Below are 27,870 nucleotides of genomic sequence, written 5' to 3' on the forward strand. Positions count from 1 at the left end.
ATCTGTAAAGCCGCCAGCTTTTGAAAAACATTTTCTCCACTCTTATGCCTGCTTCTGTTTCCTCACCAATCTGCTCACTTTGCCCATGTCCAGGATGGCCGTGTGAGCTCTATCCATTTCACGTGCTCAGAATGATGCATCACTCCCTGGAATGTAACCACTTTTACTTTTTTTTTTTTTTTTTTTTTTCCACAATTTCCAGCTCAAATGCACACTGGAACATGGCGTGGGTGCAGCCCATTCGAGAAAAAACATAGTACTGATTTTCTGGGGACATTGACAGACACACTCAGAACAAGAAAACATGCTTGTTCTGGAATTGTAGTTCTATAGCTCCATGGATCCACTAAATTGGGTGGCAGGCTTTGAAAATTTGCATGAGATGAGGAGAACACTTCCAGGAAAGATAACCCTGGTTACTGTGATGTATGTGGGAATATTTTGGCCCCAGTTTTCCCCAAAAGATCCACAGAAAGGGTTCTCAGCTGTATTAGAAAAAAACGATCAAAAACAGCGCATCAAAGGGACTAGTAGATTGATGTGAAAAAGACTATAAAATGTCATTTATTAAATGTAAACAATGAACACAGACATCTGATCCCTGCAGGATCTAAAACACATAAAAAACACCAATCATAAAACGGACAGATGTTTGATAATGAAAAGCTCCTCAGATCTCTCAATTAAAACTTTGGAAAGGTGAAAACCAAAGACCAATGTGCACAGCTATCGAATGCCTAATGAATGCAATCAATCATCTGAAAGAACCCAGAGCGTTGTATGAAAAGTCAGTGTAAACGAATGGAACAAAGTTCCTAGGGACACTCACTTCATAGGTGTTCAATGGGCTACAGAGCTGATGAGTCCAGTCTGATGACCGAGGGGGAGGTGTTTATTTCAGCTCCATCTGAAGCGTTCGGCTTGGAGGCAGAGGTGTAATGCTGCACGCTGGGTGGAAAGGATCAAGCTTAGTCACCAGATGATATCAGCTGTACACATAGGCAGCTTAGAGAACGCTGCACTGCTTGCAGCGCCGCTTGTCCGAGCGGCTGTGGATCACATGAGAGGCTTGTCACGTGGAAGGCTGTGAAGGGGAAGGTTGCTATGCCGACTCTCCTGCTTACATGTTTCGCGCTCCTGCGCTTTGTCAAAGCCCTCAGCTGTATTACACAATCGTTTAAGGTCAGGGACAGCACTAAAAGAAGAGGCTGAACCTGCATGGACAACCACCAGAGGTGGAAGTGAAGGGTTTTCCTCGTTACGCTAGTTGTGAGTTCTGTGGGGACAAAAAAGGAAATGGGCTGCTGTGGGGGCATTAAGCCTTTATAGATTTGCACATGCTGCTATGTTGGCACAAGAAAATTTTTTCTTTTCTTTAGTGCTGGATGCAAGGGTGGCTCCATGGATCCACCCTAAAAAAAAAAAAAAAAAAAGAAAAAAAAGGAAACCATGAAGGAAGGATGTTAGCAGGTCAGAAGCACTATACGTATTTTTAATAGGATGGTTTAATATTTTGAACCGTCTTCTAGGAAGATTGTGATGTTTTTCAGTGGCTGTAGCAATGTTCTACAATGCCCAGCTGCAGTATACACTGCTTGTAACATAATCTTAGAAGCAATAAGGCTATGAGACAAAAGGGTATAAGCTCCCAGCATGTTACTGATCTACTTCCAAGAACTCCTACAGTGTCTCCATATGTCTGTTGAATCTTACTGTAAAATGTTACAGGGGAGAAAAACAAGGGCAGCATTTTCTGATACTTACAGTGCCTTGCAAAAGTATTCAGTGCCTTGCAAAATCTAAATTTTTGATGATCCCTAGGAGCACCACCAAATCTATCATAACCAAATGGAAATAACATGGCACAACAGCAAACCTGCCAAGAGACGGCCGTACACCAAAATTCACAGCCCGGGCAAGGAGGGCATTAATCAGAGAGGCAGCACAGAGACCTAAGGTAACCCTGGAGGAGCTGCAGAGTTCCACAGCAGAGACGAGTATCTGTACATAAGGTGACAATAAGCCGTACGCTCCATAGAGTTGGGCTTTATGGCAGAGTGGCCAGAAGAAAACCATTACTTTCAGCAAAAAACAAAAAGGCACGTTTTGAGTTTGCGAAAAGGCATGTGGGAGACTCCCAAAATGTATGGAAGACGGTGCTCTGGTCTGATGAGACTAAAATTTAACTTTTTGGCCATCAAAGAAAACGCTATGTGTGTCACAAACCCAACACATCACATCACCCAAAGAACACCATCCCCACAGTGAAACATGGTGGTGGCAGCATCATGCCGTGGGGATGTTTTTCAGCAGTCGGGACTGGGAAACTGGTCATAGTTGAGGAAAAGATGGATGGTGCTAAATACAGGGATATTCCTGAGCAAAACCTGTACCACTCTGTGTGCGATTTGAGGCTAGGACGGAGGTTCACCATCCAGCAGGACAATGACCCCAAACACACTGCTAAAGCAACACTTGAGTGGTTTAAGGGGAAACATGTAAATGTGTTGGAATGGCCTAGACCTCAATCCAATAGAAAATCTGTGGTCAGACTTAAAGATTGCTGTTCACAAGCGCAAACCATGCAACGTGAAGGAGCTGGAGCAGTTTTGCAAGGAGGAATGGGCAAAAATCCCAGTGGTAATATGTGGCAAGCTTATACAAACTTATCCAAAGCAACTTGGAGCTGTGATAGCTGCAAAAGGTGGCTCTACAAAGTATTGACTTTGAGGGGTTAGAATAGTTATGCACATTGACCTTTTCTTTTTTTTTTTTTTTTTTGTCCTATTTGTTTGCTTCACAATTAAAAAAAAAAAAAAAAGAAAAGAAAGAAAAATCTTCAAAGTTGTGGGCATGTTCTGTAAATTAAATTACGCAAATCCTCAAAACATCCATGTTAATTCCAGGTTGTGAGGTAGCAAAACATGACAAAATGCCAAGAGATGTGAATACTTTTGCAGAGCACTGTAAATCATTTTTTTTTTTTTTCATAAAATTCAAAGGAAAGAAACAAAAGAATAGAACTGGGCTCTAGTGACTATTGCATTCCTCGTTTGGTTTAGAGAGAGAAAAATTAAACCTTATTACTCTTTTGCACATTTATCTATCTAGGTTTTTGAAGAGTTCATTTCATTTTAAAAATAGTTTTTATGATATCATCTTGAAAAACTGCATTAAAAGAAGTTAAAAGGAAAATTATGAATTTTTATATACATTTTACACTCCTCCTTCTCCCGCAGTGGCTAGACAAAGATGATTTAATGGCCGTAGGATCTTTGATGTCACCCTCGCCTAAGAGCCCAAGCAGAAGCCAAGCTGTATTATTATTATTATTATTTTTTTTTGTGTCCATTCTATCTGAAGGATGCAGGAAGGTCCAGAGCCATGACATTGCCTCAATACTTGCCCTGTCTCTAAAGACCTACTTTGTGAGAAGGCAGTTTGAGCTGAGCACCAGGAGCTACCTCGTCATTAGGACCGCTGGACATCTTTAAAATTTCCTTTTTTTCCTTTTGGGTTTACTGTGACAGGGGCTATGCTCTGACATCATCCACTGGGTGGAGTGTTACATGCGTGCACTTTGCTCTTTTTTTCCTGTTCTTCAGCATTGAGGAAGCACCTTCCAGCTGATGCTCATGCTTGCAAGAGTCGCATGGGGTCCTGTTCCTACTGCCTGCCATCTGTGACCTGCTCGCATTTGTCCGCTTGACCCTACATCTGCTTCTATTAGAGTACTGCCCTGGTGCAACATGTCTGATTCTAGACATGGAGGACCAGTCCTGCAGTATCGGGTGCCTCACACTCAGTAAAAGGTTCTGATGCCTGCATTGTGCCGACTGATGTGACTCACCCCTGCGTCCTGGAATTTTGCCTTTTTTGTACATTCCATGCATCTTTGGAGTAGTACTTGTCAGGCATAACTGCCTCCTCTGTCCAAGGAAAATGTCATGTGCCATATAGCTTTGATGTATTTTGACTCTAATCTCAGAAAACTCAAGCTGGCTATCATGATCTGCCCACTGTTTCTGGCTTTTAGAAGGGATCCAATCACTATGCCAGTTGATCTTTTGGTCATGGAACATTTAGAACTCCTGCCTAAAGTGTTAAAACCAAAGAAAATTCCCAGCTCAACTTACCAGTCAGCCTGCAACCAGCCAAATTATCCTGTCTTACAGTTTGCGTTAAAACAGGGGGTTTGTTTACACATATGCAACTACACCCCAGTATTATCTGCAGTCCTAACTCTATACTTTTTAGGAGCTTCCATAGTAGCATTTTATCTCTTTCCTTCCTTCAGCCTGCTAATTAAGGGGAGTAGTTAATTGGTCACAGGTGCTATATAACTTTCTGTAGGTCACACTGGTTCTGGACAGCTCAGGTTGCTTTAAAAAAGGCCTGGATTCTTTCCTAAATGTACATAATATAACTGGATACTAATATTTATAGGTAAAGTTGATCCAGGGAATATTCTTCAGAAATGCAACAGTGGGCTTAGATGTGTGTTTTGGATCATTGTCATGTTGAAAGTGCACAACAACCAAGGGCACAGAGTGATGGTAGCATCTTCTTTTTCAACATAGAGCAATACATCTGTGAATTTATGATACCATCAATGAAATGCAGCTCACCAGCAGCGCTCATGGAGCCCCACTGAAGGCCACCACCATGTATTTTTCTTTGTACTCCTCACCTTTGCGACGCCATACAGTTTTGAAGCCATCAGTTTCAAAAACATTTATCTTGATCTGATAACTTCAGAGTACAGAGTCCCAGTAGTCTTCTTTTTCAGCATGGGCCCTGGTGGGCTTTTTTGTGCATGGCCTTTAGGAGAGGCTTCCTTCGGGGACAACACCCACGAATGCCATGCTCTGCAGTGTACTCCGTAATCTGTCATGAGAAACAATCACCCACAGTTTGGCTTTCTACTTCTTTAGCTAACTGCAGTGAACTTGCATAGCGATTTTCTTCAACCTTTCTCATCGGAAGACACGCCAGTCAAGGTGTTAACATCCGTGGATGGCCTGGACATCTCTGAGATGGTTGCATTTCCATCTTTATTCCATCTTTTGGTACATTTTTGTATCACTTTTGCTACAGTATTCTGACAAGTAAAGCTCTGCTGTAACCTTCACTGGTTTTTGTAAAAAAGTTATTTCTCAGGCCTTGTGACATTTCTCTTTCCTGTGCTGCCATTGCTGACCTCATGAAGTGGGAAGGGTTTTTTTTTTTTTTTTAAGAGTCCATTAACACTGGGGTAGCGCGACTTTTGGAGGCAACTTGGACACGACTTGAGTATGAATAACAGCGCGACTTGGAGCTACTTCAACACGACTTGGGGCGACTTACAACTTGACTTTAAGTCGCCCCAGACTTTGGCCGTGGCCAATCAGAGTATAATCAGCTCTCAAGGGGGAACTCACACCAAATTTTAAATAAAAAAACTGGCATGGGTTCCCCCTCCAGGAGCATACCAGGCCCTTAGGTCTGGTATGGATTTTAAGGGGAACCCCCTTCGCCGAAAAAAAACGGCGGGGGGGGTCCCCCCAAAACCCATACCAGACCCTTATCCAAGCACGCAGTCTGGCTGGTCAGGAAAGGGGGTAGGGATGAGCGAGTGCCCCCCCCCCCCATGAACCGTACCAGGCCGCATGCCCTCAACATGGGGAGGGGGGCACCCCAAGCCACCTTGTCCCCATGTTGATGAGTGCAAGAGCCTCTTCCCGACAACCCTGGCCATTGGTTGTCGGGGTCTGGGGGGGGGCTTATCGGAATCCGGGAGCCCCCTTTAATAACCCTATGTGAATGAGTAAGGGGTACAGCGTACCCCTACCCATTCACCTGGGGAAAAAGTGTCAATAAAAAAAAAAACACACTTTTTAAAATAATTTATTAATCAGCTCCGGGGGTCTTCTTCCGACTTTTCTGCTCTGTTCGGCCTCTTCTCCCGCTCTCTGGCGTAGTCTCCCGCTCTTCTGCCGTCTGCTCCACTATCTTGTAGTTTTTTACTAGCGGAGGAGCCTGGTCTCCTCCATCCTTCTTCCCTCTTCTCTCTTCTTTCTTCTTCCGATGTTGACCTGATGCTCTCTTCCACGGTAATGGCTTGTGTGCCGTGCACGACGACTTATATAGGTATGGGGCGTGGTCACCAGGTGGTCACATGGTGACCCCACCCCTTATGACGTCAAGTCCCGGTGCATGCCCCATACCTATATAAGTCGCCAAGCACGTCGCACAAGCCATTACCGCGGAAGACCGCATCGTGTCAACATTGGAAGAAGAGGGAAGGAGGACGGAGGAGACCAGGCTTCTCCGCTAGTAAAAGTGCTACAAGAAGATAGTGGAGGAGCCGACAGAGTGGGAGAAGGGGCTGAACAGAGCGGAAAAGTCGGAAGAAGACTGATTAATTACTTTAAAAAGCTGTGTTGTGTTGTGTTTTTTTTTTTTTTTTATTATTTTTTTTTTTATTGCCACTTTTTTCTCCCTTACTCTTTCACATAGGGTGGGGGGCAGGGATCTGAGGGCCCCCCTTATTAAACCAGAGCATAGGGAGAGGCTAAAGAGGAGGTCCCAGACACTAATGTACCTATATGGAAAAGACTGTGGGATCATATATGTTGTAGTGTAAACTATATGCAATTGATTCAACCTATGAGCAAAAACAATACAATTGTGTTTTTAATTAAAAGCATGCATGTATGATATTTTGGATCTTTTGTATAATAAAGTTTTTTTTTAGATTTTATGAGTGTATACTTCCTATATTGCCTATATAGTCTGATTCTCCCCCCTTTTTTCTTTTTGTTCAATTTATATACCACAGATGTTGGCCATGAGTGTCAGCCTTTTCTTTCTACATTTACATTATTGTCTTACATTATCGTTTTGATATATAAAATTTTGTCGATGGACCTCCGCCAAAGCTTCAGTTGGAACACAACTAACCCCTTGATCGCCCCCTATTGTTAACCTCTTCCCTGCCAGTGACATTTATACAGTAATTGGTGCATTTTTATAGCACTGATTGCTGTATAATTGTCACTGGTCCCAAAAATTTGTCAAGTGTCCGATCTGTCTGCCGCCATATCGCAGTCCCGATAAAAATCACCTCCATTACTAGTATAAAAAAATAATCATAATAAAAATGCCATAAATCTATCTCTTATTTTGTAGATGGAAAAAATTATTCCGCGCTAGGAAAAAAACACGAAAACAAATATACTAAATGTGAAACAGGCAGCAGCAATAGATGTGATACAACACCAAACAAATATACAGAAACAAAAAACTGCGCCAACCCTACAGTAAAAAATGTCAGAAAGTAATAACAAAATAAATAGGCATTAACCTTAAATGATTATAACAATGGAAAAACACCTTAAGTGCATAAAGAACACAGCAATGTGTAAAGTAAAAAAAACATAAATAAAAGTCCATTCAAGGGAAGTTCCTATGTGGATCCAAATAAGCGTTTGTGACACCACGGTGATTAGAAACGATCCAAAAGCTCATAAAAGTGCCCGTCACCGTACAATGAATGTGCTTACCAGAAAATAAGCAATTTGGGCGTTGGTATATAATCGATGGGTCCCATCAAAAGATATCCTCCTTTTTAGTGGGTCAAATCTCCATCTCCCAATAGTGCCCTCCAGATATTAATATGCTTCGTGGAGCTCAGTAATTCCCGAAAAAGAAAGGGGCTAACATGGCATGATATCGTTTGAACAATTTATTAAAGAAAAAGGTAGCACACTTACATGTGGATGAGTAAAATACAGCTTGTATAAACAGTAATAAGAAACCGGCCGGTAAAACAGGAGCCCGTCCTCCTCTCAAACAGCGTGGTGGCGTCACTGCGTGCCCTCCCGATAAAAATCACCTCCATTACTAGTATAAAAAAATAATCATAATAAAAATGCCATAAATCTATCTCTTATTTTGTAGACACTATAACTTTTGTTATAGCTTATTGTGATATTTTTTGTAAAAAAAAAAAAAAAAATTGTAGAATATATATCCACCTAAACTATTGTTTTTTTCAAAATTGTTGCTCTTCTTTTGTTTATAGCGCAAAAAAATAAAAACCGCAGAGGTGAACAAATACCGCCAAAAGAAAGCTCCATTTGTCATAAAAAAAGGACGTCAATTTTGTTTGGGTACAGCATTGCACAACCACGCAATTGTCAGTTAAAGCGACACAAATCTGGACCTGCTCCCTCATACTAGATAGCAGCATGAAATAGAAAAATTTTTAGGGAAAGAAAAATTATTAAATTTACCCACCTTTCCAAAAAATCTCAAGAAAGAGCACTCCAAAACAGTGCAAGAGCAGCTACTTGTGAGATTTAGATGCTTGGCATTGTTCCAGATCTCCCCAGAAGAAGAAAGAGGACATCATCATTAGCAATGTTTTGCCGCAATAGCAGCGTTTTGCCGGCGGTATTACAGCGCTGCCCCATTGATTTCAGTGGGGAGCAGCGGTGGAGGAGCGGTAAACACACCGTTCTTTCACCGCTCCAAAGAAGCTGCTGGCAGGACTTTTCCCTGACGTCCTGCCAGCGCACCGCTGTAGTGTGAAAGCCCTTGGAGCTTTCACACTACAAACAATGGTGCAGCTTTTTTAGGGCGGATTGCAGGCGCTATTTCTAACGCTATAGCACCTGCAAAATGCCCTGGTGTGAAAGGGGTCTAAGGCTTCAGGATTTCAGTATTCCCTATCCTGGTATGTTTGACAAGGACACATTGCATTCAAAACTGTTACCGACAGTAGAATGTGGTGAAACACCCAGGATTCTGCCTAGGGGTTGTTGCCTTCCCTGGAAATTAGGATGGCTAAAAATACTCTTGAGCCTTGATATATAGTCTTATGTATGAATGTGTGTGCGTTATTGTTTGGGCAATGAAAACTAAGCTGTGTGTTTTATAACTGCATTATAAGCAATAACAAGTCCACAGTCCTACTTTCACATGTAGTGTTATTTCACTATGTGTTTTCTTTTGAATGCAGGAAAGAGAATACAGCAGAAGCTTTACCTGAGGGATTCTTTGATGACCCAGAAGTTGATGCAAAGGCAAGTGTTCTTCTTTTCTATGCAGTGTTACTTTAAATGCCATAATGGGATCATTAACACATTCAGAACAAAAATGGTCCATTTCATTTTAATTGTTAGTGGCTCCGCTGGCAGTGTTCTTCACATACACAACATATGGAGCCTAGCACGAGCCATATCTTTTCTGATGAAAGAGGCTGCAGTAAAGTATATTTTAAGCCCAATGTCTTTTAGAATAGTAAATGTGAAGTATACTTTGAACAAGGTATATTCACTACATACTTGCAACCAAATAGCTGTAAACTGCTAAAGATTTGTCTGATGAATCAGTAGAATTCATAAAGTTGAATTGAAATACTAAACTGCAATGTTTAGTCTTTTGTCATTTTGCCTATAAAACTGACCTAATTTGCTGCTAGATAACTCATTAATATTAACATGTACTCATTCCATTATAAGCCACCATATTCACAGTACCTCTTTCATTAGAGCTTATAGAATGAAACTGAATGTCCGCATGTAAAGGAACCTCTTGCCTTTATTATATTAAATCTTTAGGGAATTTGCCACACTTTCCAGAGGGAAACTGTTATTTAAACAGCTTGTTGAATCCTGCAGGGCATTTTATGGCCTGTGAGCACCACACTGATCACTGTTCTTGCCAGAAAATCCCAGCTATCAAAATGACAACTGGGCCTTGCTCTGGAGTTTGGAACATTGGAGAGATACCATTTAACATTAATATTTCATACTATACTTCGTTTCTTCAAGCCTGTTTCACGCTGATACGATTTCAGATGTGACCTGGGTCACACTGAATCGCATGACAATAGAAATAACTAGTCCAATGGTGCCCGTTCACATCAGTGCAGTGCAGCTGTAATGGGACTTTCGGGAGGAATAGTCCTTTGTTACTTTAGTGCAATGCAATGTGATTTTGTGGTCCAAAGGCTTTAATGGAAGCACATCTAAATTGCATCTACATGCATTTTTTTATGTGTTTTTGTGTGCGATTCATGCTGGTTGTTAGGAGCCGGGGCCTGGTATGGATTTTCAAGAGGACCCCCCCAAATCCATATTAGGCCCTTCAATCTAGTATGGATTTAACCCCCCCCCCGCCAAAACTTTAACACCCAGCCGTCACGTGTGCATCCATGATGGCCTAAGGTGGTGTGCTGTTACCAACAGCTATCAGCCATGGCTTCTAATCTAGAGCCATCGAAACAGACTTTGAGTCATTTAAACATTCTTAGAGCCAATCACAGTAAAAAAAAAAAACAGTCACATGAGATGTAAGTTGGGGGTTAAAGCAACCCTACCAGTAAAAAAAAATATAATGAAATAAATATTTGCTCCTATTTAATTCCTTATTAACCCTAATCAGCCGAATATTTTGACTGTTTAAAATTTTTAAAATTATTTAACCACTTGAGCCCCGGAAGAATTTACCCCCTCCCTGACAAGAGCACATTTTGCGATTCGGCACTGTGTCAATTTAACTGTCAATTGCGTGGTCGTGCGACGTTCTACCCAAACAAAATTGACGTCCTTTTTTCCCCCCACAAATAGAGCTTTCTTTTGTTGGTATTTGATCACCTCTGCGGTTTTAATTTTTTACGCTATAAACAAAAAAAAGCGACCATTTTGCAAAAAATAAAATTCTTTTTACTTTTTGCTATAATAAATATCCCCCAAAAGAATTTTTTTTTTTTCCCCTCAGTTTAGGCCGATTTGTATTCTTAAAGCGGGAGTCCGCCGTTTTTTAAATTTTTTTAAAAGCCAGCAGCTACAAATTCTGCAGCTGCTGACTTTTAAAATAATGACACTTACCCATCCAGCGCGCCCGCGATGTCGGCATCCGAAGCCAATCTCTCGATCGTCTCTCGGGTGCTGCCGCCGCCATCTTGGGTGTGGGAATCAGGAAGTGGAGCCTTGCGGCTTCAGTTCCCGGTTCCCTACTTTGCATGCGCGAGTCGCGCTGCGCAATAAGGATGGTCCCCGCTGTCTCTGGGATCTGTGTGTTTCCCAGCAGGCAGCGGGGGACCTTTGGAAAGGGGCGTAGATTCTGCGGAAAGGGGCGTACCTTCTGCAGAATCTACGCCGGAAGTGGGTGCAGATACCTGTACTGTACAGGTACCTGCACCCCCCTCCCCCCTGAAAGGTGCCAATTGTGGCACCGGAGGGAGGGAGGGTTCCAATGAGCGGAAGCTCCACTTTAGGGTGGACCTCCGCTTTAAGCAATAAGCGTATATTGATTGGTTTGCGCAAAAGTTATAGCATCTACAAAATAGGGGATAGATTTATAACATTTTTTATTTTGTGACTGCGACATTATGGCGGACACATCGGACAATTTTGACACATTTTTGGAACTATTGACATTAATACAGCGATCAGTGCGATTAAAAATGCATTGATTACCTCTAAAAATTTCACTGGCAGTGAAGGGGTTAACACTGGGGGGCTGTGAAGGGGTTAACTGTGTTCCCTGGGAGGTGATTCTAACTGAAGGAGGAGGGACTAACTACAGAAAGTGACAGATTGGGGTTCCTAGTTAATAGAAACACACGATCTGTCATTCCTGTCAGAACAGGGAAGTGTGCATTTACACACTCTTGTCCCTGTTCTGTGTCTCCAGCTCACGATCGTTCATGGCCGGTGGTCATTGCGACCGTCGGCCACGAGCATTGGCACCCCTGCTGTGCAGCGCTTGCCTGATATCCTGACCCCACAAACCCATGTATAGTTACGTGATTTTGTGCAGGGGAGCCAACCTGCCGCAGTAAAACTGCGCTAGCTGGTCCGGAAGCAGTTAATAACTGAGCTGAGGTTGCCAACAGCTGTTGGCTATGGCTTCTGATTTGGAGCCATTGAGAGAGACTCCCAGTCATGTGACTGTTCTGAGAGCCAATCACAACAGTCACATGAGATATAAATTAGTGGTTAAAGCAACTCTACCAGTAAAAATATTAACTTTTAAATTGTAATTCCTTTTTTATTTTTTAGCACCACAGTAAATTTTTAACATAGAAACTTTATTTAAATTGCAAATAACTTTGCCATGTTTTATACCAGTGTCAAAATTTTAATGCTTAAAATGTGGAATAATTTTTTTTTCTGTTTTTATTGCATCTTTGTGTCTATAGATTGCAAAGAAAATTCTCAAAACATGATATATGTTTTACTCCCTTATTTAGTTGCAGCTCTTTACTCTTTATGTGGCAACAAATGTGACGCTTGAGTTCCGTTAAGTTGGGCACCAAAGTTCTGTACACTAGTTCAAGTGGACAGGGTAGTTTGTTCATGTGTACGTGACACTCTTGAAAGACTATACACAATATATAAGTCTTAAGCGGCTACAGTCCAGTTTTCATTTTAAGTGGAAAATGTTTATTTGAGAGCAAATATGGAACTATGGCTTCTTGAATGTGCACAGATTGTGAATACATTGGTAATGCCTAGTTTTTAAGCCATTATTTATACAGAATTTTTATATATGTATTTTTATTGCCTTTATATAATATTTTATTACAGCTGCGGTCTATTCAAGGCAGCTTTCTACTGACTAATTTTGTTTCTTGTAAAGGTGAGAAAAGTAGATGCTCCCAAAGATCACATGGCTAAAGAGTGGGAAGAATTTCAGAAGGAAATGCGTCAAGTTAATACTGTGAGTATCGTTTTACCTTTTTATTGCTATTTTGTATTTAGAAAATACACAGACATGGCTGTATGGTTGGTGAGAAAGAGGGATAGCTTCTAAAATGTTTGTTTTCACAAAACCTTAATAAAAACTGTAACAAATGTTTGTGAAAAAGGTTAAACAATTAGCTCATTGTCAAATTAGCAGGCTTAGGTGCTTTGAGGCGGGCAGTGTCAGGCCCAGCTTTTTGCAGGAAATGCCCCTCTGGATCTACTGATCACTAAGATGTGCAATTTTTACAGAAAGGAACCTCTGTTTCTCTAATGTTTCATTATATGCACTGTTTGAATCGCCCTGGCTTGTTGCAGGTTTACTTGCATAAAAGAAGTTTAACAGCTCACATTTCTGCATGGAAAACCCGCTGCATGAAACCACATCTTCCACTAGTCCAACAACTTGTAACTAGATCAGCTCAATGCGTATAGTTCTCTTGCGAATGGTTACTTTAATTTTATTTCACAGATTAAAACTACTGAAAAAAAATAACGTATATATTCAGGCATCACCCAAGTTTTACCCCAGACTCCCCCTTCCTCCTCTAGATTATGGTACTGTATTATTTTTAAAGCTTTCCTTATGTTACTGTTGTGAGAAACTGTTTTTATTGTGACATCATCACTAGGCTTGTAAAATTCTTGCAGGTTGCAACTGCTGGGAGTTCAGTTCCTCTTGATGTAGGCATACCCCTTGACCTACAGTATTTCACAGAACTGAGTACACCCCTCACATTTTTGTAAATATTTTATTCTATCTTTTTATGTGACAACACTGAAGAAATTACACTTTGCTACAATATAAAGTAGTGCGTGTACAGCTTGTATAACAGTGTAAATTTGCTGTCCCCTCAAAATAACTAAACAGACAGCCATTAATGTCTAAATCGCTGGCAACAAAAGTGAGTACACCCCTAAGTGAAAATGTCCAAATTGGGCCCAAAGTGTCAATATTTTGTGTGGCCACCATTATTTTCTAGCACTGTCTTAACCCTCTTGGGCATGGAGTTCACCAGAGCTTCACAGGTTGCCACTGGATTCCTCTTTCACTCCTCCATGACGACATCATGGAGCTGGTGGATGTTGGAGACCTTGCACTCCTCTATCTTCTGTTTAAGGATGCCCCACATATGCTCAATAGGGTTTGGATCTGGAGACATGCTTGGCCAGTCCATCACCTTTAGCTTCAGCTTCTTTAGCAAGACCGTGGTAATCTTGGAGGTGTGTTTGGGGTCTTATGTTGGAATACTACCCTGTGGCCCAGTCTCTGAAGGGAGGGGATCATAATCTGCTTCAGTATGTCACAGTAAATGTTGGCATTCATGGTTCCCTCAAACCATGTAGCTTCCCAGTGTCGGCAGCACTCATGCAGCCCCAGAGACCATGACACTGCCAACACCATGCTTGACTGTAAGCAAGACTTGTCTTTATACTCCTCACCTGGTTGCTGCCACACACATTTGACACCATCTGACCCAAATAAGTTATCAAATAAGTTTATCTTGGTCTCATCAGACCACAGCATGGTTCCAGTAATCCATGTTTGTCTTCAGCAAACTGTTTACGGGCTTTCTTGTGCATCATCTTTAGAAGAGGTTTCCTTCTGGGCTGACAGCCATGCAGACCAATTTGATGCAGTGTGCGGCGTATGGTCTGAGCACTGACAGGCTGACCCCAACACCCCTTCAACCTCTGCAGCAATGCTGGCAGCACTCAAAGACAACCTCTGGCTATGACGCTGACCACATGTACTCAAATTCTTTGGTCGACCATGGCGAGGCCTATTCTAAGTGAAACCTGTCCTGTTAAACTGCTGTATGGTCTTGGCCACCATGCTTCAGCTCAGTTTCAGGGTCTTAGCAATCTTCTTATAGACTAGGCCATCTTTATGCAGAGCAAGAATTCTTTTTTCCAGATCCTCAGAAAGTTCTTTGCCATGAGGTGCCATGCTGTGCCATGTTGCACTTCCAGTGACCAGTATGAGAGAATGAGAGTGATAACACCAAATTTAACACACCTGAGACCTTGTAACACTAATGATTCACATGACACCGGGGAGGGAAAATGGCTAATTGGGCCCAGTTTGGGCATTTACACTTAGGGGTGTACTCACCTTTTTAGCCAGGTTTAGACATTAATGGCTGTGTGTTGAGTTATTTTGAGGGGACAGCAACTTTTACACTGTTATACAAGCGGTACGATCACTACTTTACATTGTAGCAAAGTGTCATTTCTTCAGCGTTGTTACATGAAAAGATTGAATAAAATATTTACAAAAATGGGAGGGGTGTACTCACTTTTGTTTGATACTGTATATAGGCTGAGAGCCATTTCCCTACACTGACTCTTAGTCGAAGTAGCAGCTTTGTTTTGTTGGGAAAGAAATAAGCATGTAAAGAGGGACAAAAATGTGTCGGGCACAGAGTTCTGTAGTCCAGCAGGTTGACAGTGTTGCTTGAGATTTTATTTTAATGCGAAGCCGTAGGAATTTCCCTTATATTCACCAACTGACACAACTCCTCTCTTAGACCATTGGGTTTTACGCCACCTTCCGGAGAGGACTAGCCATGACATGTTAACATGTAATACAAAAAATAGAACGTTCTAGTTCCACCCAAGGAGCGGTCCCTTGGGTAACAACCCCACAGCCTGCCTTGCCGCTTCAGTTTTTTTTTCTGCCTAGGAACCCTGCGGGCCCATCGGTCTGTGGATTTTTTTGCAGAAGCTTTGCTTTTTGCGCAAGATTAAAGATCCTGTGATCTGCTATCAACAGCCGGCTGGGTGACAGGCTGGATACTCTTATTCTTGTAGTCTCCCCAGCCTGGCCAGCGAGCGTGTGCAGACCAGAGCTCCGCGCTGGGTCGACTACCACATGCCTCAGCTCCAGAGGCGGTCGGTGAGCATAAATGCTCCGGGGCACACACATGACCGGTTTACTGATGTCTGTGTCAGTGTGCCGGACCAGCAGCCACACCGTACTGATTGGAGAGTGGGTCTGTGATGGAATGTCTCCCAGCTCTTCAGGACTGGTAAGTACAGCTCTCCCTGCCTCGTGGAGCTGAGAAGCTGGGCATTCCCTGGGAGGTCTATTCGGGGGTTCCTTACTGCCATCTCTTCTCCTCCTGTCCTTTTCTTCCCTCCCCCCTTTCCTGTGGGGGATGTTGCATGGGCTGCTGAGCGTTGTGTGTGCCATAGACAGGGGCTCTCTGGGGGGCTCTCGCCTGGGGGGGGGGACTGCGCTGGCTGGGCTGTGCCCTGGATGTGTGTAGGTCTCTCCCTGCAGGTGTCTGGAGGCTGTATCTGTTGATCACTGTAGCGCTGTTCATCGCCATTTATCTGCCTGTTTTGTTCACTGTCCCTCATGGTATACAGTGCTCGGCAGCCATCTTTGGTGGGGCAAGGAGCAGCATGCTGTCTGCCCATTTCCCTGTAGTTCAGTGGCCATTTTCCCTGTGATTATGTCCTTTATACTGGACGCTCGGCGGCCATTTTCTTGAAGCCTGAACACATTTTTGGTCAGTTTCAGCACCATTTACAGCAGCTCTGCACAGCGCAGTGTGGTTTCCTATGCATCTGAGAGCTGACACAGACACTACTAGCTGGACAGCACAGAACCAGTCAGGGTGGTGAGTCCTGCAGGAAAGAGCCCCTCAGCCAGCAGCAGTTAGGACGGTGGGACCATCACTGTCCTAAGTCCCCATCAGGTGGCAGACAGGGTAGGGTCGGCATGGCTTTAGAAACTGGTGTTTTTCCCCCCAAAATCTAGGCAATTGCAACCGGTTCACCTGCAGACTGTGCAGTGCCTCTGGACGCTTTGTCGGCCATCCTCAATTCGTTCGTTGCCAAGATGGAGGCAGTGCGTGGGAGCAAAGGTGGTTAAAAAATGGCTCCTGGCCCCCCGTCCTCCGGGGAGAGCTCTGACACAGACTCGGCCCCTGCTGAGGCTGGTGACCCCTGCTCTGTCGTTTCAGATGACGCTGACCAGGACCGATCGGACAGTGAGGATGAGTCCCTGTCCGGGTCCGTGTGCGACAAAGCGCTTGTTGGAGTACTTATCATAGCTGCGCTTGATATCCTGAAGATTCAGGTATGTAGCGGTCCCTTTTTGGTCCCGTAAGCCAGCCCGTTCACCTAAGGTGTTTTCGTATCTGACTTATTTTGATAAGTTGATTTACAAGCAATGGGGTCGACCCCTTTGAGGAGAGCCTTCTCAAAAAGTGGTCGGCTCCTCCGGTCGTGGACCCCCCAGTATCCAGGTTAAACAAAGTAACCACGATCCAGGTAGAGGGGACTCCTGCCTTTAAGGGCCCCACGGACAGGAAGGCCGAGGCAGTGGCTCGTTCCTTGTTTATGATTGTGGGGTCAACTATGCTACCAGTACTGGCATCCGCACTTGTGTCTCAGACACTAACCGAGTGGGCAAAACATTTGCGCCACGAATTGGGAGAGCAATAGGCTTCTCCTGTCTGCGTGGAACTAGCACAAGGACTGAAGTACACTTGTGACGCAGCCCTGGATACCCTTCCTCTGTTATCCAGGGCTTCAGTGTCAGCAGTGGTGCTGAGGCACCTGATTTGGCTGAAATGCTGGTCTGCTGACCAGGCATCCAAAAAAGCCCTGACGGATCTTCCCTTCCTTGGCGATCGTCTCTTTGGAGCCTCATTGGATGACATTATTAAAAATGCCACAGGTGGTAAGAGTATACTACTCCCACAGGCACGCCGTAGGCAAGGGCCCTCATTCTCCGCTCACAAACAGCCTTTTTGACCACCCGGGGTTTCAACCAAGCGTCCCCAGCCTGACAGGACGACCTCTGAAGGACCAAAGCGTCCCTGGAACCGCAAGCCTGCGAGCAAAAGTGCTACCGCATGAAGGTTTGCCCCCGCCCGCAACACGGTGGGGGGTCGCCTTCAGGGGTTTGCAGCCCGGTGGGCCTCTCGGCTGTCTGACCAATGGGTCTGCGATCTGATTTCTTCAGGCTACAAGATAGAGTTCCCCTCTCGGCCGCAAAACAGATTCTTCCCCTCCAGAATACCCATACTCCCGGCTCGCCGGGAAGCCCTATTGGGGGCGGTAAGGGACCTGCTGAGTCGCGGGGTGATAGTACCTGTTCCGGAATCGGAACGTTTCCAGGTGTTCTACTCAAACCGGTTTGTAGTCCCCAAAAAGGAAGGGGTATGTCCAATCTTGGACCTGAAAGCCCTCAATTACTTTGTGAAAGTACAGAGGTTCAGAATGGAATCAGTTCGCTCAGTAGTCGCTGCACTCCATCAAGGGGACTCCCTGGCGTCCTTAGACATCCAGGATGCGTACCTGCACATACCCATATGCCTTTGGCATCAGATATTTCTGTGATTTGCAGTCGGGGAAGCCCACTACCAGTTTGTGGCTCTCCCTTTTGGTTTGGCATCAGCACCCTGAGTCTTTACCAAGGTATTGGCTCCTGTTTTGGCGTTGCTGCGGCAACGCGGGGTTGCGATCTCGGGATACCTAGACGATCTCCTCCTGAGAGCATCTTCCAGCTCGGAGTTAGAGGAGGATGTGGCGATCACCATGCAGACCCTGCGGGAATTTGGGTGGCTGTTGAAAAAAGTCGGTGAACGTACCTACTCAGCGTTTGGAGTACCTAGGCTTACTGCTGGACTCGATGGAAGCAAGAGTGTTTATCCCTGCAGACAAGCTGCAGACTCTCAGAGCGCGGTAAAACTGTTGACGAACCGCTGGTGGTCGTTGCTATGCTTCTGCATGCAAGTTCTGGGACTCATGGTGGCCTCTTTCAAGGCAGTACCGTATGCCCAGTTTCACACCAGAGTCCTGCAGAAGGAGATTTTGACAAAATGGGACATATCTCCGTTGTCCCTGGATTGGCAGATTCAGGTGAGCCAGTTAGTCAGGGACTCCCTGCTCTTGTGGCTGAGGTCTCCGGCACTTCGGTCCGGGAAGTCGTTGCTACCTCTGAAATGGACAGTAATCACAACGGACGCCAGCCTAACCGGCTGGGGTGAAGTAATGGGAGTTCAGTCGACCCAGGGCCTCTGGTTGGTGGAGGAATCCAAGTTGCCAATCAATCTGTTCGAGCTGATAGCGATCAGGCTATGCCTCTCCACATGGTCGATAAGACTTCAAGGTCGTCCAATCGGGATCCAGTCAGACAACGCCACGGCGGTGGCATACGTCTAGGGCTGCAACTAACGATTATTTTCATAATCGATTAGTTGGGCGATTATTGTTTCGATTAATCGGTTAATAACCATTAAAAAATAAAAAGTGGGTCAAATTGACGTTCGTTTTCAACCACAGTGACAGGAAAATTTGGAAATAGAAAACTTCTTAGTCAAAGGAATTTTCAGACAGTGTATGAGGTTTTCGTTCAGAAATTACATTTTAAAAACAGAATGTTAAAAACAAGTGAAAATTTCAAACAAAATTCTTTCATTCAGCGAATGTGCAAAGATTTTTCCTTTGAATATTCTCATCTGAAAATTGATCTGCGTGACCAGCATAAGGCTCGGTACACACCTATGCAGTTTGCTTTTGATCTGTTTCTGCAGTGCTTTTTGCTGTGTGTTTTTGATTTTTGCACACACAATTTTACTGCAATTTGCATTTTTGAATTTTTTTTGGGCAGATTAAAAAACACAAATTGATGCAAAAACTCATTACATGCTTTTGCACAGCTTCTCCATTGAAGAATATTGAACCAATAAATTGAATTTTGCATTAAAAGTCCCTGACCCTTTCAGATGTTAACGTGTCCTATAGGAAACCATGTAAATGAACTGTAGGGTATTTCTGCAAAAAGCACCATAAAACGCATAGATGTGAACCGGGTCTAAGACGTTTAGTAACATAATGACATTGTGTTACCATCTCTGTGTCCGATGCCGACACATCCTAAGGAGGTGGCCCTTCACTCCCTGGACGTGGTTTGGGCTCTGAGGGTGTATTTGTCTGCTACCGCTCCCTTTCGGAAGTCAGACTCCTTGTTTGTTTCGGTGGCTGGTCTGAAAAAAGGCATGGCGGTCTCGTCGACCACCATTTCTAGGTGGATCAGACAGATTGTACTACAGGTCTACGCCTTGAAGGGGCAGGTTCACCCCTTTCCGGTCATGGCCTACTCCAAAAGGGCAATCGGAGAGTCTTGGGCCTTCTGACATCAAGCATCTGTCGCTCAAGTGTGTAAAGCGGCGACTTGGTCGCCTGTTCACACTTTTACAAAATTTTTAAAACAGCTTGCCTGTAAAATACTTTTCTTTGTACATCAGGGGACACAGGGCCTTAGTAATAACTGTGTGGGTTATATCGGCATATCAGGTGCTGAACACTGGAACGCCCCTTAAGGCGTGTACTTCCCCCATATAACCCCTCCCATTACTGGGAGTCCTCAGTTTTGTAGCCAAGCAATAAAAGTGTATAAGAAGAAGGGAGGGATGGACCTCTGTGTCCCCTAATGTACATCAAAGAAAATGATTTTACAAGTAAGCAGTTTTAAAAATCCTAATTTCTTTTCTTACATCAGGGGACGCAGAGCCATAGTAATAACTGTGGGATGTCCCGTAGCAATGGCAACTGAAGGGGGGAGAACAAAAAACAGGAGGCCACAGGACTCATACTGCAGCCTGTAGTATATGCTGTACCCAAGGGCAATATCCTCATGACCTTTATTATCAATTTGATAAAATCAGATAATCAGATAAACATATGAACCGAAGACCAAGTCGCGGCCTTGCAGATCCAAGCCATAGAGGCCTGATGATGCACCACCCAAGAGGCACTAATCGCCCTGGATGAGCGTGCTCTTAATATGAGAAGGAAGAATTTTCTTCTTTAAGCTGAAGCTTGAACAATCACTTGACAAATCCATTTGGAAAATAGTGGATCTTGACGCTGCCTGTCCACATCTTGGACCCTCTGGCAGTACAAACAAAACCTGTGTTTTGTGAACCTGAACGGTTCATCAAGAGAATGTAGTGCTTTCTCTTCCCCACATTAAGGCTCTGGGGAGAAAGAAGGAAGAATAATATCTTGGTTTAAATGAAAACCTGTTACCACTTTTGGTAAGGATTCAGGATGAGGACATAACACCACCTCATCCTTATACATGATTAAATATGGCTCCTACAAGACAGAGCCGCTAGTTCCGATACTCTTCTAGCAGAAGAAATGGCAAGCAGAAAAGATTAGCTTTCTTGTCAAAGAACCAAGGGAATTTCTTGTAAGGTTCAAATGGCTGATTTAACAAAGCCGATAAGACCAATTTTAAATCCTAAGGATTTAGAAGTGTTACCCCCTGAATAAGCTACGCACCCAGAGTGGGAAGCAAGAGGCCATAGGAAAAGACACAGCCATATCCAGGCCTTGTCGCTAGATAGAAGTCGAGGCCAGCTTCATTTCAGATCCCATATGCAGGAATCCTGCCTATTGACATACTTCCTGGGGTGCCAACCCCCGGATCCACACCAAGAAACCTATGCCTTCCAGACTCTAAAGTAAGTGATTCTGGAAGCCGGATTCCTGGCATTAGTCAAGTAGATACTATCGAAGGAGATCACCCGCGATCTTTAATAGAGTGGGATTCAGCAGTCAAACCTGTTAAACTCCTTGTCTGTAAGGCAGGATGAAATGCCGGACCTTGTGCAAGAAGGTCTGGCTATAAAGGCAGAGTCCAAAGGACTAAAATCGCCTCCTTTTGTTCTTGCTTAATCCTGCAGAGAAAGCGCGGAAGTAGCAGAACTGGAGCAAATGCATAGATCAGTGAGAACTGATCCCCTGGGAAGACTAATGCGTCTGTTCTGCCTGCTAGCGGACCCCTTGTTCGACCTAAAGTTGTCGACCTTATTAATCAATGACGCAAATAGGTCCATGTCTGGAGTATCCCATCTGACATATTGCTAGGAACATGGGGTGAAGAGATCATTCTCCTGGAAATAATTGTTGGCGTCAAGTAGTACGCCTGAAAAATTTGAATTGCTGATGGGCAAGGAGTGTTGTGTTCTGCCAAAGATAGAACATTATTTACCTCTTTTTGGGCTGCACGACCTCTCGTGCCTCCCCTGGTGATCGATGTAAGCCACCGCCGTGGCCCTGTCAGACTGAATCCTGTCAGGACAGTCCCTTGGTCTGACCACCAAGATTCTATGGCCAGATGTACTGCCTGAAACTTCCAAAAAAAGTTGATGGGCAAGGTCCTCTAACCTGGACCATCTCCCCTGGACAGAATCTCCTTCCAAGGCTGCTCCTCCCCTCTAACACCTTCCAGGATAAAGATTTTCCCTCCTGCTGGATAACAACCACCAATTTAGGCTCTGACCAATGTCGGGAACCAAGCATTCTGGAAACAAACAAGGCCTGAATCCTCTTTATTCCAGACCGACAGGATGGTGTCTTGAAGCAGTCCTTGAATAAAACTACATGTAAGGGACGGCCTTGAAGGAGGCCACCATTTGCCTGAAAAATCTCCTGCCGCCAAATGAAGGAATTTTCCTTTGTCCTGATAAGTTGGAACTGATTCTCTGGGGTAAGAATACCTTTTTCTGTATGGTATCCATAACCAGCCCCCAAGTAACCTCCTTGATGGTTTTAAGGAGACTCTTCCTAGGCTGAGAATCCAACCTAGGGATTTCAGCTATCTACAGCTGAGATCAGACTCTGGTTTTAGAGCTGAGCCTGAATGATCAATTAAAAGTAGATCTTCTAATAGGCTAGGACCGTTAACCTGGCTAAAGGAGGTGCAAGAATCTTTCAGAACACTGGTGGTGCTGTGGCTAAGCCGAATGGCAGTGCCACAACTGAGAAAAAAAAAAGATATTTCGAACCGCAGAGATTTCTGGTAAGCGGGAAACTGGCACATGGAGATATGCAGCTCCCTTCCTTGCAGGATGGACACAGCCGATCGAATTATGAAAGGATCGGATGTTTAAGTGCCGATTCAGATCTCTGAGTTCTAGAATGGGTTTTGCCTCTCTGTTTGGCTCTGGGACCTTAAAAGGTTTGAGGAAAACCCCTGTTCCACTAAGGGCATCTCTGATATTGACTGGGATAACAGCTGATCCAGAGGCAAGAAAGAGAGACATCTTTTTTTTTTTTTTTTTTTTTTGGAACCTTAGGAGCATTCTCTGAGGAGATGGACAGTCTTGCATAAAGACTGCCGCATTAGCAGCCCCAAGGACTCCACAGGCAGCACCCAAACAGGACCCGGACCCGAACACCGGACCCTCAGAACAAAAGCAGACTGAGCCATCCAGGCTCTTGAAACTGTAGATGTAACCTAGAGAAAAAAAATTGCAGAAATCCCTCTGCTCTTAACATTGTTCCTGCCAGACTTTGAGAATCCCAGGACCTTTCCCCTCACCCAAACAAGTGGGGGTGCTCCTTCATGAGAAGGCCTTAGCATTCTGCTTTATGGGCCTTCTGCCCCCAAGATCCTGGTGCTACCCTTGGGAACTTTCTCCTGAACCTGACGATTGAGACCGTCGAGACTGCCTAAAGGCAGATGCCCCAGGCATAGGAGAGGCTGCATGATTAAAGAACTGTTTGAACCTCCTTTTACTGGTAAAGAGAGCTTTACCCCCTTTTGAAAGTACTTATCCACTCTAAATATTCGTACCCCAGGAAGGGACACAGACTGGCTAAGGATTTTCCTCTGGTGCTTCGGCTGATCAATATTTTAGCCACGGACCTCTGCAAGAATGCACTGGTCCAAGTATAAGCCATAAGGCTTAAATGATCGAGTCCTTCATAGCATCTGTGAGACACAGTGCATCAAATACACCAGCCCTCTGCTGGGCCTGCTGATCAGGCAGAATTTTCAGGTATCTCACACCTGTTCCTTAACCCAATGGAGTCCACATTTTCCAATGCATTGGCGTGACTCAAAATGTGCTCCACCAAAATAGTGGAGCAAATGTTAAAGGGTTAATGGACTGAGCTACTCCAATTGTAGCAAGAACTGCAAAAGACATCCTGTCTTGAAACGGAAAATCCAACCTTAACTTGCTGGATCCTTTAACATCAGTGTATTATCCACTGGACATGTGAGACTCTGCTCACTGAGGTAACTGCAGCATTAATAGCTGGAACCCCCCATTTCTTCATAGAAATTTTCCCATTCAGAATATATAGCTATGCATGAATAGGAAAAAACATCCCCAGTTGGGGGAGGTTTCAAATGAACCTTATTAGAGGTGGATACCTCAAGAGCCTGTGCTGCAGGCAACAAAAGGGTTAAGTAAAGGAGTACACAAACGCCTGACTTGTGCGGCTACGCCCTCCCTGTTAGGATCCTCCGAAGAGGAAAGATAAGTATCTTCCAATATTTGGGAAGATCTACCTGATCCCCAGCCTCCTGCACCTCAACAAAAGGGCCCAGAGGACTAGATGGGAATCCGCTATGTTTAGTCCTACTATGGAGAGACATGATAGCAATAATCTTTTAAATGGTAGAAGAAAAATCCTGTTTGTATGAAATACACAGGGACAGAAGTGTTCTACCCTTGACGGCTCATCTGACTGGCCGTATACCTCTCAGGGAAGGATGACATTCTTTTTGGAAGGGTTTTTAGTTTGTTGTATACCATTAACCCCTTAGAACCCTTGGGGGAGTTTCTGATCCCTGTCACTCATAGCTTACAGTACAAAGCAGAGGCAGTACCAGCAAAAGAATGTTTCACTTGCTAGGCTATAGTGCAGTACAATAACTGCTATTAATCCTAGCTATACAGTACAATGTTGTCAAAAGGGAAATGCTTGTGTCACCAAACCTGACTAGCAACCACTCTGCTCTGTCCCTCCCCCGCCAGACAGCAGCTTCTCTTGCAGAGCTTTAAAATACTTCCTACACATGAGCCCAAAGTCTAACGCCGTTTAGCCACGCCCCCACGGAATACGGCCCCTGTTCCAAACAAGGAAGTTGAATCTACTGTGCGAGCGCTGGCATCATGGCGGGGGGGGGTAAATCCTCCGCTCAGTGAGCGGCCACGGTTTGCCAGAAAAAACGTTTTCTTTTAATGAAAGAAAAAAAGGCAGCTGGCTGGCATTAATTCAGACAAAAATCGCCAATCTGGGGGCCCAGGAAGTGATCAGACCCCCCTTTCTCTTACCTGAGGGTCTGAGCTGGCTTAGACAGAGTGGAGCTTGTGCTGTTTCCAGCATCAAAAATGGTGAGTGCTCAATACAGCCCAAAGTGGTGACACATGACATGACAACACAATATATAGAAAGAGAGATTCCTGAGAAAATCTCCCCTACCTTATCCTCGCAGCAGGGTTTTATCAGAGATGAAAACCCAATCTTCGCCCTTCACGTTAGGCTCCGAGACCCTAAAAGCAAACCTTCAGGAACCGGGGAACACTCAGGTTATTCCACAATCCTGCCAGTAAACTTTTATTGGCCTTCCTACCAAAAAGTACTGGATCCCAGGGCCCAGCTCTCAAAGCATTCGCAAGCAAAACCTTGTGTTTTCAGATTACGAGGCCCAAGTACCATTCATTTAGTCCATTACGGAGACATCAAAACGGATCTGGTCAGGATGGCTGGCTCTCATCAAGGATTACTGCCCGTGGAGCTCAGTACAACACATCCTTACACGTGCCCAACACCTTAGACACAGGCGAAACAACTGAGTAATGCCAGTAATGGGAGGGGATATATGGGGGGGAAGTACACACCTTAAGGGGCGTGCCAGTGTCCATCACCTGATACGCCGATATAACCCACATAGTTATTACTATGGCTCTGTGTCCCCTGATGTAAGAAAAGAAAAGCGGATTACCATCTGGAGTAAACGGGACTTCGGTCCCGCACACAAAGCGCCACCTATCAGTGCAGCCTCATCGGTGCCCATCAGTCCTGCTTATCACTGCCTATCAGTGCCCATTAATGCAGCCTCATCAGTATACGTCTATGAAGAAGAAAAATTGCCTGTTTTGTTAAAAACTGTTTTTTCTTTGTCTTTTTATGTTTGTTTAAAATAAAAGCCCCAGTGGTGATTAAATACCACCAAAAGAAAGCTCTATTTGTGTGAAAAAAAAATGCTAAAAATGTCATATAGATACAATGTAGCATGACCGCGCAATTGTCATTCAAAGAGTGACAGTGCTGAAAATTGGCCTGGGCAGGAAGGGGGTTTAAGTACCCAGTAAGAAAGTGGTTAAAGAATATCTACTCCATTGCATGCAGGAAGTGTGCATTAATGATTTAGAAAAACGTGTACTCCGCACCTGCTGGGGGTTGCTAGCGGCCAAGTCACTTTTGTATAAATCAACCCCTTAAATTACCCAAAGATCAACAATCCCTCCACAGGTACTGATGGTGGTAGCCCAGGGTGTTAGACAACACCTTTGTAAGCATGTGTATTTGGGGAATGGTTTAGCATGGGGTAGTTGGTTCTTGGTGTTTTTTCCAATTGGGCAAAGGTGTGCCATAAAATGAATTTCTAATGTAACAGTCTGCTTATGTGAGTTACATTCCCATTATAACATTTTATGTTAAAGGTGTCTGAAGCAATTGTGGCAGAAGAAGACGAGGAAGGTCGACTGGATCGGCAGATTGAGGAAATTGATGAACAGATGTACGCAAACTGGTTTGGCTTTATAGAGATAAAGTTTTGTTTCTTAATTTTTAACTTTGTGATTTTGCCATTTTGCAGAAGTGCCACTTCTCTTTGACCTCATATTACTCATCTTGCAGTTTGGTTCATTGAAAGTTGCAATTAACTAAGGTCTCACTTGACAGGTTTCTTGTTAGAGCCTTTTCAAACAACCATACAGACAAATTATTTTCACAGGCCTCTTCTGGCTAAGTATCACCAAATTAATGCAATAGGATGGACTTTATTTTCACAAAACGTGTTTTTTTTTTTTTTTTTTTTTTTTTTTTAGCAGAGCCAAATACTCAGATGCTCCAGTCTTAAATGCAAACCTTTTTAGGATGTCCTAGGCAGCTTTTTTTCTTGCAAGTAACTACAATGTTAACTTATAGTATGCGTAGGTGGAATGATTATATAATCTTAAACAGCATTAGTCATGGTGTGTATTAAAGAGGAAGTAAACTATCCCACTCTGATGCTTTTCATTGAGTCCATTATAATAAGTAATTATCAAACTATAGCCACTGTAATCCAGCCCAAATCCCAAATTACTGTTTAAAGAAACTTTAAAAAAACTTGTTTCCAGAGGTAAGGCAGCGCCATCTTAAGTATTGTTTTCTGAGTCCACAGTAGAGTGTATTTTCCACCCTTACATTGAGCACTTCCTGTACTATTACCCAAGCCTCCTTCTCAAGCTAACGTTTATGGCAACCCTGCTTCCCTGCTCGTGGCTGACTTGTTTTATTTCATAGTATTTACTTGTGCCGATTATCTAGTGTTTTCCCATGTCAGTCTTATCCGCTTCAGCTGATAAGACTGCAGTAATGCTGTACAATGTCTCTTCCACTCCATGTGATGTTGCAAGGTCACATGGGGTGTAGGAGGAAGCTCTCTGAGTGATTATGCAGTCTTGTGGAATTTCAGTTTTGTGCCTTAGGAAGTCCTGATAATAGACGAGCACGCAGAGTGTGCCGTAAATCATGGGATATATGGGCATGCTCAGTGACTAAAGAACAAAAGGGATTACAACAATACTAGGCAAGTAAGGAGATATCTAAAAGCAGTGTTCATTAGGTTTTCTTTTATGCTGATTCACAAGGGACAAAGTCATGGGGGAGAGTTTACAACCACTTTAATATGCACATAATGACACTTTGAGGAGGATTTATAAGAGAAGATGCAGAAAATCCAGTATGGAATTGTTTTGGCATGTGTGATTCACATTATTGCTTTCAATCTACTTCCTCATATTGACAATGGTGGACCAAGTCTGTGCAGTTTTTCTCAGCATGGCCTCTGTAAATCTCAGAACGTGATGGACAGAAATGCAAATCATTTTGCAGATAACACAGCTGCTTTTAATATGTTTCATCCATGTATGTAAATGTGTGCCTGGCATTTAGCATTTACAAGCGATATAAAAAGTCTACACACCCCTGTTAAATGTAGGTTTCTGTGATGTTAAAAAAATGAGACAAAGATAACTAATTGCAAAGCTTTTTCTACCGTTAATGCAACCTACAGTATAAACTATACAACGCAATT

At 43.8% G+C, this 27,870-nt stretch overlaps 1 protein-coding gene across 1 annotated transcript in view; it reads left to right on the plus strand.

The window, feature by feature from the left end:
* ZNF830 (zinc finger protein 830) overlaps positions 1-27,870 on the plus strand; it is an 83,576-nt gene that overhangs the window by 50,505 nt on the left and 5,201 nt on the right. The window contains exons 7-9 of the mRNA XM_077491890.1: positions 9,005-9,068; positions 12,634-12,714; positions 26,231-26,307. Of these exons, the coding sequence (XP_077348016.1) occupies positions 9,005-9,068; positions 12,634-12,714; positions 26,231-26,307 (222 nt within the window). The remainder of the gene's footprint in view (positions 1-9,004; positions 9,069-12,633; positions 12,715-26,230; positions 26,308-27,870) is intronic.

The sequence above is a fragment of the Lithobates pipiens genome, unplaced genomic scaffold (genome assembly GCF_037356315.1).
Source record: "Lithobates pipiens isolate NorthernLeopardFrog02 unplaced genomic scaffold, aLitPip1_a1.2 Scaffold_19, whole genome shotgun sequence".
Taxonomy (NCBI): domain Eukaryota; kingdom Metazoa; phylum Chordata; class Amphibia; order Anura; family Ranidae; genus Lithobates; species Lithobates pipiens.